At 36.1% G+C, this 11,717-nt stretch overlaps 1 protein-coding gene across 1 annotated transcript; it reads left to right on the top strand.

The window, feature by feature from the left end:
* The first annotated feature begins 7,068 nt into the window (after positions 1-7,068).
* Positions 7,069-8,382, top strand: LOC131861596 (phospholipase A1-Igamma1, chloroplastic-like). Its single transcript, XM_059214946.1, has one exon. It carries the CDS (start codon positions 7,069-7,071, stop codon positions 8,380-8,382), a length of 1,314 nt encoding a protein of 437 aa, XP_059070929.1.
* The last annotated feature ends 3,335 nt before the right edge of the window (positions 8,383-11,717 follow it).

The following is an 11,717-nucleotide window of genomic DNA, read 5'->3' as shown; positions in this document are numbered from 1 at the left end:
ACTCATATAATCTGCAACCCAAGTTGCAATGAGATTAATGCATTTCTCTTTGAATTATGAAGCCCACACTGAATTAGACAAAGGCCCCTCTCCTGTCCACCAATCATCCCAAAACCTTATATTTCTACCATTTTCTAGAACCCATCGGCTTCCGTGAGAAATAATGAAAGAGGATCTGAAGAAATTATTCCAAATATGAGAGACAGAAGTCGGGAGGGAATAATTTTCCAACATTCTTTGGAAATCATGAATTTGGTATTAGTCCTTGAAAATATCGATCAATTCATTGTTCTCCTTTAAACATCTCCATAGCTACTTAGCCATTAAAGCTCTATTAAAGTCTCTTAGATGTCTGATATCCAGGCCTCCTCTATTTCTAGGCAAACAAACCTGATCCCAGGTGAACAAATGAAGCCTACTCTTGGATTTAGAACCTCACCAAAGCAATTTCTTTTGTATACTTTCATTCTATCAGCAAATTTGGCCAGGATTTTAAATAGACTCATAGCATACACGGGAAGGTTCTGAAGAAAAGCCTTAATTAATTGAAGTTTACCCGCTTGGCTTAACAAAGCTCCTTTCCAACCAGCCAGCTTCATTTGAAATCTATCAATCAGACTAGACCAGAAGGAGTCCGAGGTAGGTCCCACACACAAGGGCAGACCCAAATATGAATAAGGGAGAACACCCATTTTGCAGCCCAAAATATTGGCAATCTTCATTTTTCTATTCTCAGAAGTATTCATGAAGAAAATGGAGCTTTTAGACAGACTGACTTTTTTCCCCGATCCTTTCTCATAAGTATCTAGGATAGCTTTAATAGTATTTGCTTCTTTAATCAAACTTTCCCCCATCAGTAGTGTATCATCAACAAATTGATGGTGGGAGCAAATAGTAGCTTGGGAAGAAGGTTGTAAACCCCTCAAATTGCTCTTCCTAACATCTCTCTGGATAGTTTTTTCAAAAGCTTCACTCATCAGAATAAAGAGAAACGGGGAGAGAGGATCCCCTTGTCTAATACCCCATGACGCCAAAAACAAACAGACATCGAACCATTGACCAAAACCTAAAATTTGGGAGTGGTAACACACTGATTGACAAGCTAGATGAAATGGTTACCAAAACCAAAGGATTGAAGCACTTTAAACAAAAAAATCCAATTGACCTGATCATAAGATTTGAGAAGATCCAACTTCAACAAGAAGCCCGATTTCTTAAAGAATGGATATTCTCATGGACAACAATAATAGAATCCAAAATCTGTCTACCAGGTACGAAACCATTCTGATGCTTCGAAATCAAAGAATGCAGCAAATTTTTAAGCCTAAACACAATGATCTTGGTAAAGATTTTATAGATCGAGTTACATAAACTAATGGGTCTAAAGTCCTGAAAGGAATAGGCATCAGGTTTCTTAGGGATCAGGACAAAAAAAGGTAGCATTTAGTTCCTTAAGAAGAGATCAGGAACCAAAGAACTCTCTAGCAGCATCCACAACATTCGAACCAATAATCTGCCAAAAAGTTTGAAAAACATAGGGAAACCGTCAGGGCCAAGAACTTTATTACCTTCACAGGAAAAGTCTGCAGCTCTAACCTCATCATGAGATGGGATTATGGTTAGCTCCTTATTCATGTCTTGGGAAACAGTACATCTAAACTTCGACAGGATCTCATCTTGAGCATTAACATCCTGACAGCCATCATCCGAAAGAAGAGTGGAAAAATATATAATGGCTTCCTAGTTTAACTCCTCATGCTTATCAATCCAGCCATGATCCACTAAAATTTTATTGATTTTGTTTGAGGCCCTATGTTTGAGGATAGTCATATGAAAAAACTTCATGTTTTTGTGACCAGATTTGAGCCATAAATCTTTGGACCTTTGATTCCAGAATTCCTCCTCCTTAGAGATGATATCATGAATCTTGGTAAGTAACTCAACTTCTTTATCCATAACCATAGGATCATACCCCACATCTTGAATCTGAGACTGTACATCATCCAAATCTTTCTTAAGGTTTTCTTTTATCTAAAAAATATTGCTGAAGGAAACTTTATTCCAAAGTTGGATATTGGAAATAATATTGGCTAGTTTATTAGCCACTCTAAACATTGCAGTTCCCTGAATGTCAACATTCCACCATTTAGAAATATTGTCATAAATATCCAGAGCTAAAAGCCACATCTTCTCAAACCTTAAGGGGAAGGCCTTCCTCCCAGTTAAAGGGGATATAATCAGAAAAATCGGGAAATGATTAGACCCAATTCTGGACAACACATTTAATCTACAAGAAGCATTATGAATCCACTCAGGAGAAATAATACCTCTGTCCAGTCTGACTTGGATGAGGCCCCCCCCACTTCTTCTGTTGGAACAAGTGAATTTAGCTCCAAGGAGATTAATGTCTAACAAACACAGAGAGTTAATCATATCCACCAAGTCCTCCCTACTTTCTTCCAAAACAAGCATCCCATCAGCCTTTTCCATACTAGATAATGGGGTATTAAAATCCCCCAATAGAATCCATTTCCCATTTGGGAAAGCCATTCTAGCATTAATAATACAGGACCCGAGCATTTTTATAGCGTTTTTCCCATTTGGACCATAGATATTAGAAATGATCCAAGATGATCCATCAGATAGACTAGTAAATCTAGTGGCAATGTGATTAGGAGAAGTAAAGACAACCTTACCCAAAAGCCATCTAGGATTGCACAAAGTGGCAGTACCACCATAAGCCCCATTAGCATTAGCACAACTAGTTCCACAATCTCTAAAAATAACCAATTTGATCTTTTCCACTCTACAACCAGGCATTTTGGTTTCTTGAACAAGAATATATCTAGCTTGTGATCTCTAACTAGGTTGGATAGAAGATCATGTTTGTGGGAATGATTCAATCCCCTAATATTCCATGAAATGACTTTCATTTGACTAGATGGGGGGAACCAATCCCCATGTCTTGTAGTGTTATTTGGACTCCATAAACAATGGAATACTGACTATTGTTGTCTCTACTAATCGCATTGGGAGGCCTCCCCACTACCCTCAAATCAGATCCACAATCCACCTTTTGTTTGTTTCTAGTCTTAACACCACTAGAAACCAGTGTTAATAAATGACCATTTGGGGAGTTCCTTTTTTTGTGCTTAGTTTTTACCTCAATAAACAGATTTGGATTATCATCATCCTGGGTCACATCGTCAGTAATGTTTGAATCCAATAAATTCCCAACATCAACAACAAGGTGGATGCAAGGATCCTTAACCCTATGAACCTCCGTCATAGACTTATCCCCATTAGAAATCTCCTCGGGCTTCAAACTTCCCCCTGCATCCCCCCCCCCTCATTCAAGGGATCTAGGTTTGAAGGATTTGGATCTGGACCAACCTGAACACATGGGATATTATTCATTCCATCCATACATGGAGTGGGATCTAAGGACGGAGACTCCACCAAATCCACCCCCTTTGTCTCATTTTTCTTCTTCCAACTCCTCTTAGGCATAGGCTTAGAAGGGCATTCCCTGGCCCAATGACCAACTTTTTTACAATGGAAACAAGTAAAGGGAATAGATTCATACTCGACTTTCTAAACCCATTTGCCCAGCTTAGAGAAGGGGCCAATCTCCTTTGGCAAATTAGCAGATTGTTTAACATTCACACAGATTCTAGCATACACTAGACGCGTCTTCGCAGAGGTCACTGGGTCAACTGAAAGGAGCTCACCAAAGCATCCAACAATCCCAGCAAAGATTTCTTCACCCTAGAACTCCATAGGAAAATTTGGTAGCCGCACCCAAATAGGGGCCTCATTACATTCCCATTCCTTTGGGTTAAAGCCTAGTTCCCATTTCTTGAGAGCCAACGATGATTTGCCTAACATCCAGGGACCACCCGCTAAGAAAGATCGAAGGTCCTCCTCACAGGCAAAGGAGAAGGAGAAAAAACCATTAGACATGGAAACCACATCAATTTGACCCTTTCCCTTCCATTTACGAGACACCGAATCCCTAACAGCTTCAATATTAGGTCGAGGGCCAATAAACTTGCCAACCAGGACAGGGGTCAGATTAGCCATATTCTTTTCCACGATACAATCTGGAATAGAAATTGAACAAGAGCCAAACTTCAGGTCCACTTTATGGGGAAGAGGCGCAATAGCCTTGCATTTGAGGTTTGACCCAAATAAAGTAGACCATTTTCTGTTGCAGTCTAGAGATCCCGGTTTCCTAAGATTCTCCACAAACTTTCTGGGACCCTCCCCACCACAAGGTAAAACAGTAAAGTCAGTTTTTTCTTTTGTTGGTACCGGCAAGGTGTCCCCATCCCAAAACCCGTTGAGACTGCCATCAGAAGCTTTAGGTTTTGTTTCTCCCATGGATTACATCACGTGGGAGCCTCCGAAACCTTCATCACCCAATCTTCCCGCTCCTGCTCCTGCTCCATTCGAATTCAAACCAGTCACTCCAGTTGTTCCCGCCATTCCCACCTCTCTAGCTGCTTACATTAATAAAATATAATAACTTTATTTTTTATATTTCAAGTTTTTGTTCTTTTCTTGAGTTGCTTCCTATTTTAAATTTCTATTACTGTTCTCCAACAATTAGTGATAGATGTATTTACAAGTGATCATACCTACTAGCAATAATTAATTAATTGCAAATTACGTCCCACATTTCATTTGAATTACTTACAATTGTTGGCACATAATAAAAGTTCTAACTAATATTTTTACTACACCAATAATAGGAGCTAAATTTTAAAAAAAATTATGGATTTGCTCCTCCTTATCTCAGTCGGTGGTTTCCAAGAACACTCTCCCTCTTCACCAGGGTTTAATTCTAAGACTTTATAAGTTTCATTTGGCTTCAACCTTACCTAGTGGGGCCCGTATGACCTCCTCTGGTCCTCTGTCTTCAAGTAGCTTCTTTATAGTGGTTATGTAAGAGGTCCAGGCCTATCTTGCTTTAATCAATCATAACTAAACCAATAATAGGAACTATATGTTTATATCAATAATTATTACCATTTTACATAAATTCATTATAATTTTTTAGCTTAGTAATAACTAAAAAATCTTTAATTCACTCATTCTAATCCACATTTATATTTATGTTTGTAAAAATAAATGTTATTTTTAGATTATTGGCATTTTACAAGTCGTATAGAATATTGCTCATATTTTGTATCCCTTTTTACTCACCACCATTCATTCTTTCTAATTATGTAGAGTGTAAACTTCCATAAGACATTATCTTGTTGTAAAACATCAAAACAAGAAAATTGACATGTATTATTCAAAAAATATGTATAACCTATCTAAATGTATTACACTTCAAAAAATTAATTCATCTTGGAAACAACTATGTTGTATCTTCAACATTAATTATACATGGTTAAATAGGTATTATTGTTTCAACTTCATTTGCAATGTCTGCTTCATAAGGTAAAGTTTTATAGTTTACATTCATTGCGTAATAGTTTTCATATGTATTTCAATTTTTATAGGAATAATTTACTATCCCGCGGAAATGAATTATTTGATTGAAAATGCAATCAAGATGATCGGTGATGGAAACCTAAAGTTGCAACCACATTTGCAAGTATTAAGTATGGCAAGTTTGGGGATGACCATCGATCAACAAATTGATTTTAAAACAGACCTCTCTATTGGATTTCACAAGCAAAAGGATACACTTAGAAAAAAAATACAATGATTCCATAAAGTCAATACAAATCCCTAAGGGATCTACACTTCTACCCATCAAATATAGTTGCCATATTATTCGCAATTCAAGGTGAGCCACAATGTTTGATTGATTTTCTAACAATTGTCGATCAATTTTGTGTAAATTAGCAAATTCTTGGACCCACTATGTAAAACTTGTTGCAATTTTAGCCCTCCAAACTAGTTTATATACACAAGGACATGAGATTTTAAGCTCACAAAGATTTTAAAAATTATAAAGAAAGTGACAAATGATACAAGGTTAACACTTGACTTGAATTAGTTAGATATTTTTTCACATTTTTTTAGAAAATCCTAATCTAGAGTTGGGTTAACGAATAATAGATGTGTAGGAAGATATAAAACTGAATTAATGGAGTTCTCTTATAAATATCTCAAATACTTCATCAATAAATGTAAACACAGATATCCAAACATAGACATGTTTTTTAAAACATAAAACACCACAATCAAAATATGTGATTTCAACATATAAAATCACAAAATTTGACATCAACCTAGATAAAATGGAGCGAAAAGGATCTTTTTTATATCATGTGTCATGTGAGATGTGTCTATCTTAAAACCACGCATGATCTGAGTCCATCCTTAATTACTTTCCACACCTTGACATAAACAACATTTCTGTCGGTTTATTTATAGCTTGTTCTTACCCAAGTTACAAATGCCCCTTTGAAAAATGTTCACTTTTACATTCAAGAAAATTAGGAAATCCCTGTCAAACTTTTTGATACCAGTTTTATACCTAAACAAGATCTTAACACACAAATTTATGATCTTTCCTTTTAAATATTAAAATGTTAGAAAATGCGCAGTTTGCATTGATACAAAGAAATAGCGGTCATGGGTTTTGCTAATTTGAAAGTTAGGAACCCCTGGCCAGACAATCTGAGTGTGGCGATGGAAATTCACGAGATACATGATGTGAAGGCGGCTGAAAAAATATATTGCAATCTGTGTGGGGGAGCTTGACACCTTCTGATTATAGTCTTTGAATAAATACTGTAGTATTAATCTAGTGTCTGAACGTTAGGTTTGAAAACAACAACGCGGGAAGAACAAGGGAAGTCAAAGCCTTATATGCCCAATTCTCGTCAACAAGAAGAAGTTCAGGTTGGAAGATTGAAATTCTACTTTGTCTGCTATTGTAGTGCGTGATTGTCTGCTATTGTAGTGCGTGATTTTCTATTTATAAGGTGCTCGTCTTAAACCTTGTATTCATCCTCGAACGCTTTGTCTGGCCGATCATTGTTTGACATCCCAGAAATCAGACACAATTATTTGATTGATTCCTTAATTTCTATCAGTCAATCAATGGCCGTATTTCCATTGCCCCAGCTTGAAGATAATGCTGTATTATTACCCAGTTCCCAAACTAACTCAACGCAGCCTCAGCTATGTGACGTATGGAGAGATATACAAGGTGCCCATAATTGGAATGGTTTGCTTGATCCCATGGTGCCCAATTTGAAAGCTGAAGCTCTCAGATATGGGAATTTGGCACAGCTTTGTTACGACGCATTTGATGGCAAAAGCTACTCCAAAAACTACGGCACATGTTATCACAGTAAAAGAGATCTGTTCAATAAGATGGGCATGTCTGAAAGTGGCTACCAAGTCACTAAATATGTTTACGCCAATACTAATCTGTTAAATCAAGTTTTTGGTGAGAAACCAAAAGACCAAGGTGTTTGGTTGGGTTTTATTGCAGTTTGCACGGATCCAAATGAGATAAGAAGGCTTGGACGACGAGACATAGTGATTGCATGGAGAGGAACTCAGACTGCTGAAGAATGGATAGAAGACCTGAGAGATATTCTTGTACCTACAAGATTATCCTATAGATGCAAGAGGACAGGCAAAAACCAAGAGCATCATTTCGCGGATGGAGTACTAATTGAGAGAGGATTCCTGAGCTGCTATACTTCAACTGTCCGTCACCGTCAAGGCGCTGCAGGAGCCACTGTGAACATCAGCACCAGAGATTTGGTAGTCTCAGAGATAGAACGATTGATTCAAGTTTATGAAAAAGAGATGGACAATTTAAGCATAACATTTACGGGACACAGCTTAGGAGCTGCTCTTGCAACCTTGAGCGCTTATGATATCAAACAAATGCTTTGCACCAAGCATAATTTTCATCAAATTCCCGTCACCGTCTTCGCTTTTGCCTCTCCCCGGGTGGGAAATCTTGCGTTTGCTAAACGGGTGGAGGAGATTGGAGTGAAAGTGCTGAGGTTTGTGAACAAGCGTGACGTGGTTCCCAAAGTGCCCGGAGTTTGTATGAACGAGAACGTGGGATGCCTCAGCAAATTGCTGCATTGGCTTCCGTGGACATACTTTCATGTTGGCTTCGAGCTTCCTTTACACAACAATTCTCCATTCATTCAGCACACCCATAATCTTGCCTACTTTCATAATTTAGAGCTTTACTTGCATTTACTGGACGGGTATGTTGGAAGTAAGCAGCCGTTTTCTTGGAGTGGAAGAGATCATGCTCTGGTTAATAAGAGCTGTGATTTATTGCGCGAGAAATATGAAATTCCTCCAAAATGGTGGCAGGAACAGAACAAGGGCCTCGTTAAAGGTCCAGATGGCAAATGGACGCAGCCATCAGAAGAGGAATAATTCATGTCTCACTCAACTCCAGATGACATCAACGTCCAACGTTCTGCGCCGCAATGTCACCACAACTGTGTTGGTTATTGAATTATTCTTTTTATCTGGATGTATATATTTAACATGTTGTCACATTCATTATTGAATTAATTTAACTTCAAAGCTTAACCTTTAGCGTGAAATGAAATCAACTATGCAGGAGTTCATAGCTGTGGATGATACAAATTAGCTTTTGATTGTCATAGAAAACAATCACGTGTCATCAGTAATCTGATAGATAATAAAAGTACGCGTAAATCAGTATTGATTTTAATTATGAACATTGCTATTAAACAAGAGATAATACGCCTCAGCTCTGTTGTAGCCCAAAATACCTTCATACAAAATTTGTAAAAATAGTCAACAAGGGTAAGTTCTCAAATCTTTCTCTAATCCTCAGAATTAGTGACAATATGAATGTTCTAGTGCTATCTAAATCTACCGAGAACTTTAGTTGAGGATTGCATGTATGCATGCCATACTATCTATAATTATGAGATTACCAAATATTTGGTTTCTAGGTATATAGCTCTACACTAGCACATTTTATTGTCGCTCAATTGCACCCATACTTTAAGATTATACAAGTATACATCCAACACATTATAATTCTAAAACAATGATTGTCTAGGGATGTGACAATTATTGTGGAGGCTACTATGGTAATGCCGCAACTTCCCCATGATGGGGAGGCATTGCATTTAATTTATGAGAGCTTGAAGAAGACATAAGGGACTACAAAGAATCAAGTTAGCTTTCTTGATAAGGAACTAAATTGTGATGGTGAAAATATTGAGCTTCCTTCTTTACCAATCAATCTTATCAACTATCAACAAAATATAAAGGATGCATTTTTTATTCTTGATTTCATTTTTTGATTAAATCGTGAATGACAAGTGTATGATTTTAAGTTAGGAGCTTTACATGAGCTCAATACCAAATCCTTGAAATCAATTATGTATAATCCAAGGAAACTATAATACAATATCAAATAGCCAATTTTATTGGACAATAATTTCTTAAGTACTCTTTCTTTCTTATATATTTAATCATTTATTAAAATGCCACTTTTTGCCTAGTATTTTTGCAATCAGCCTACATACAAAATTTCATGGACTTGCTAAAGATGACCATAGATTCGGTTTGGACACATGCAATCTCCAAAATCTACTAATACTTTTTAGTTTTTTGGACTCGTTCCTTAGACAACAACATACAATGATAATATTGCACAATTATGAGTAACCCTTTCGGCTTACCAAATTTCTCATAGATAGATTGTTATCCATAGAATTTTTTCAATAACTTAGCAATATTACTCAATATGTATGGAGTTTTTAAAAAGGAAACGTTCTTTATTTTAGATCCACTTCTATTTGGATGGGAGTACAATAAAAAAAAATGGGAAGCAAATCTTGAACCTCCTAAGATTCAAGTTAACGTAATTCAACCTAGAGATCATAGAGGACTTTTGGAAATAGGACCCTAAAAGTTTCAATTCTAGTAGGATAAAAAATTTAAGAACGAATCAGATTTTTATACATAAAAGTTAGCCTAAAATAGAAATAAGCTAGTGTTTGAGTAGCAAACTGTAGGATGTATATAAATAAAACAATGATCTATTCACTATCCTCCTCCCCTTTAAATATTACATACTATAATGTCTATTTTTTGTGCAAAATGAGTATCAAGCTCCACTTGAAGGAAGAACCATAAAAGTAAAGGTTGGACTAAGAAATAAATCATTTACCTTATTGGAAGTACAATTAAAAAATACACAAGATGTATATGAGTATTTTAAAACGTCGCTATTTATAAAACTTATGGGATAGTATCAAACTATCAGAATGCCTCATGGAATTTAGATTTCACCTTTGAAGGACTCATAGAGCGATTCGAACAAATTTGTGAGACACGAGAGCTACTATCCAACAACAACTCAAACTGCGCAAAATTTAGACGAGAACAACGCTCATGAGTAGCGGATTGCACCTAGTATTCAAAAACATTCCTGAAACTAAGCACAATCATACATGAACTGAACATAACGTCCAAAGTGGGTCCAAAGTGAGTGTGAAATTGTATTTGTAAGCAATCGACTACACTACACTATCAAGTGATCCATGCCCATCAATCAATTGGAATTAACTTCCTAGAAGTTGCATTCAAGATTTATGAGTAATATTTCACTTAGCTTTCCTGACCTAATAGATCAAGCAAAAACACCTTGTTTAGATGTACACAATGTCTAGGCCTATGACGTTCAATTAAAAAAACCAACATTAAATGAGTTCCATGCAAATTATGTTTCAAAACTATATATAAAATATGCAATATTCTAATAGCATTAAATCCTCTATTAACAATGAGTATTTGTAGCTACAATTGCTAGATTACATAGATAAATTATTATTGCATATATATTAATTTTTTATAAAAATATCCAAATACACTATAATATACACACTAAAAAACACTAATAGAGTAGAAATATTCCTTGCAGCCATATGATGGCATCTCATACCCTATCATATTCTAGACACAGAGACTTACATATGAAGAGAAATAAAACTGCATAAAAAGATTCAATAACTATGTATACCTAGCTCGTGGTAAACCTGTCCACAATCTTCACATTAGCCAAATAGAATTCCTTAACAGCCATATTCTATGATTACATCCTATGGCACTAAAATATGGAGCCTCGTAGCACCCAAAAACTAATTTAAAAAACACCCAAAAAATAGAGTCATTCAGATGGCAATATAAAAGCATGTAAATGCACTAATCTTCCATTGAGATTGAAGGATAATTGCTTCCCTTTGCCTGACTATAACCTCTCCTACACCTAAACCAAGAGTTCATCCTCAATTTCCTCCTTATGAGATAGGATATCAGTAGAAAATATAGTTAGGCAGTCTTATTCTAGACTTGCTTGTAATCCATTAGAGTGACACCTTTCTTTCTAACAAACATACTGAATGATACAACATGAACTAGGAAATATGATGTTTTTTTACTAAATGATACAATATGTTACAAATATGGAGACAAACATATCAAAATAAAGTACTCATGAAATAAGTTCACTAACAACATATATGTTGCTTTCTAATCAACAAAATATCACCAAATACCTCAATATGAAAACTCTTCTATAAAATGCATGCAAAATATTTGTCTTAATGACAATTCTCTAAAATTGGGGAAAATTATAAAAAAAGAGTTGCTACATCTGAGGTGGTGTCTTACATAGGTATTAGAGCTAGCGGTCTTGCCAACCTGTTGGGAGACTACCATCTATT

The sequence above is a fragment of the Cryptomeria japonica genome, unplaced genomic scaffold (genome assembly GCF_030272615.1).
Source record: "Cryptomeria japonica unplaced genomic scaffold, Sugi_1.0 HiC_scaffold_28, whole genome shotgun sequence".
Lineage (NCBI taxonomy): Eukaryota > Viridiplantae > Streptophyta > Pinopsida > Cupressales > Cupressaceae > Cryptomeria > Cryptomeria japonica.
The sequence above is the reverse complement of the archived record's forward strand: the minus strand, read 5'-3'. Positions and strand labels throughout refer to the sequence as shown.

What these genes read in the sequence shown, in the direction of transcription:
- LOC131861596 (XM_059214946.1), top strand. Translation starts at nt 7,069, where the DNA reads ATGGCCGTATTTCCATTGCCCCAGCTTGAAGATAATGCTGTATTATTA.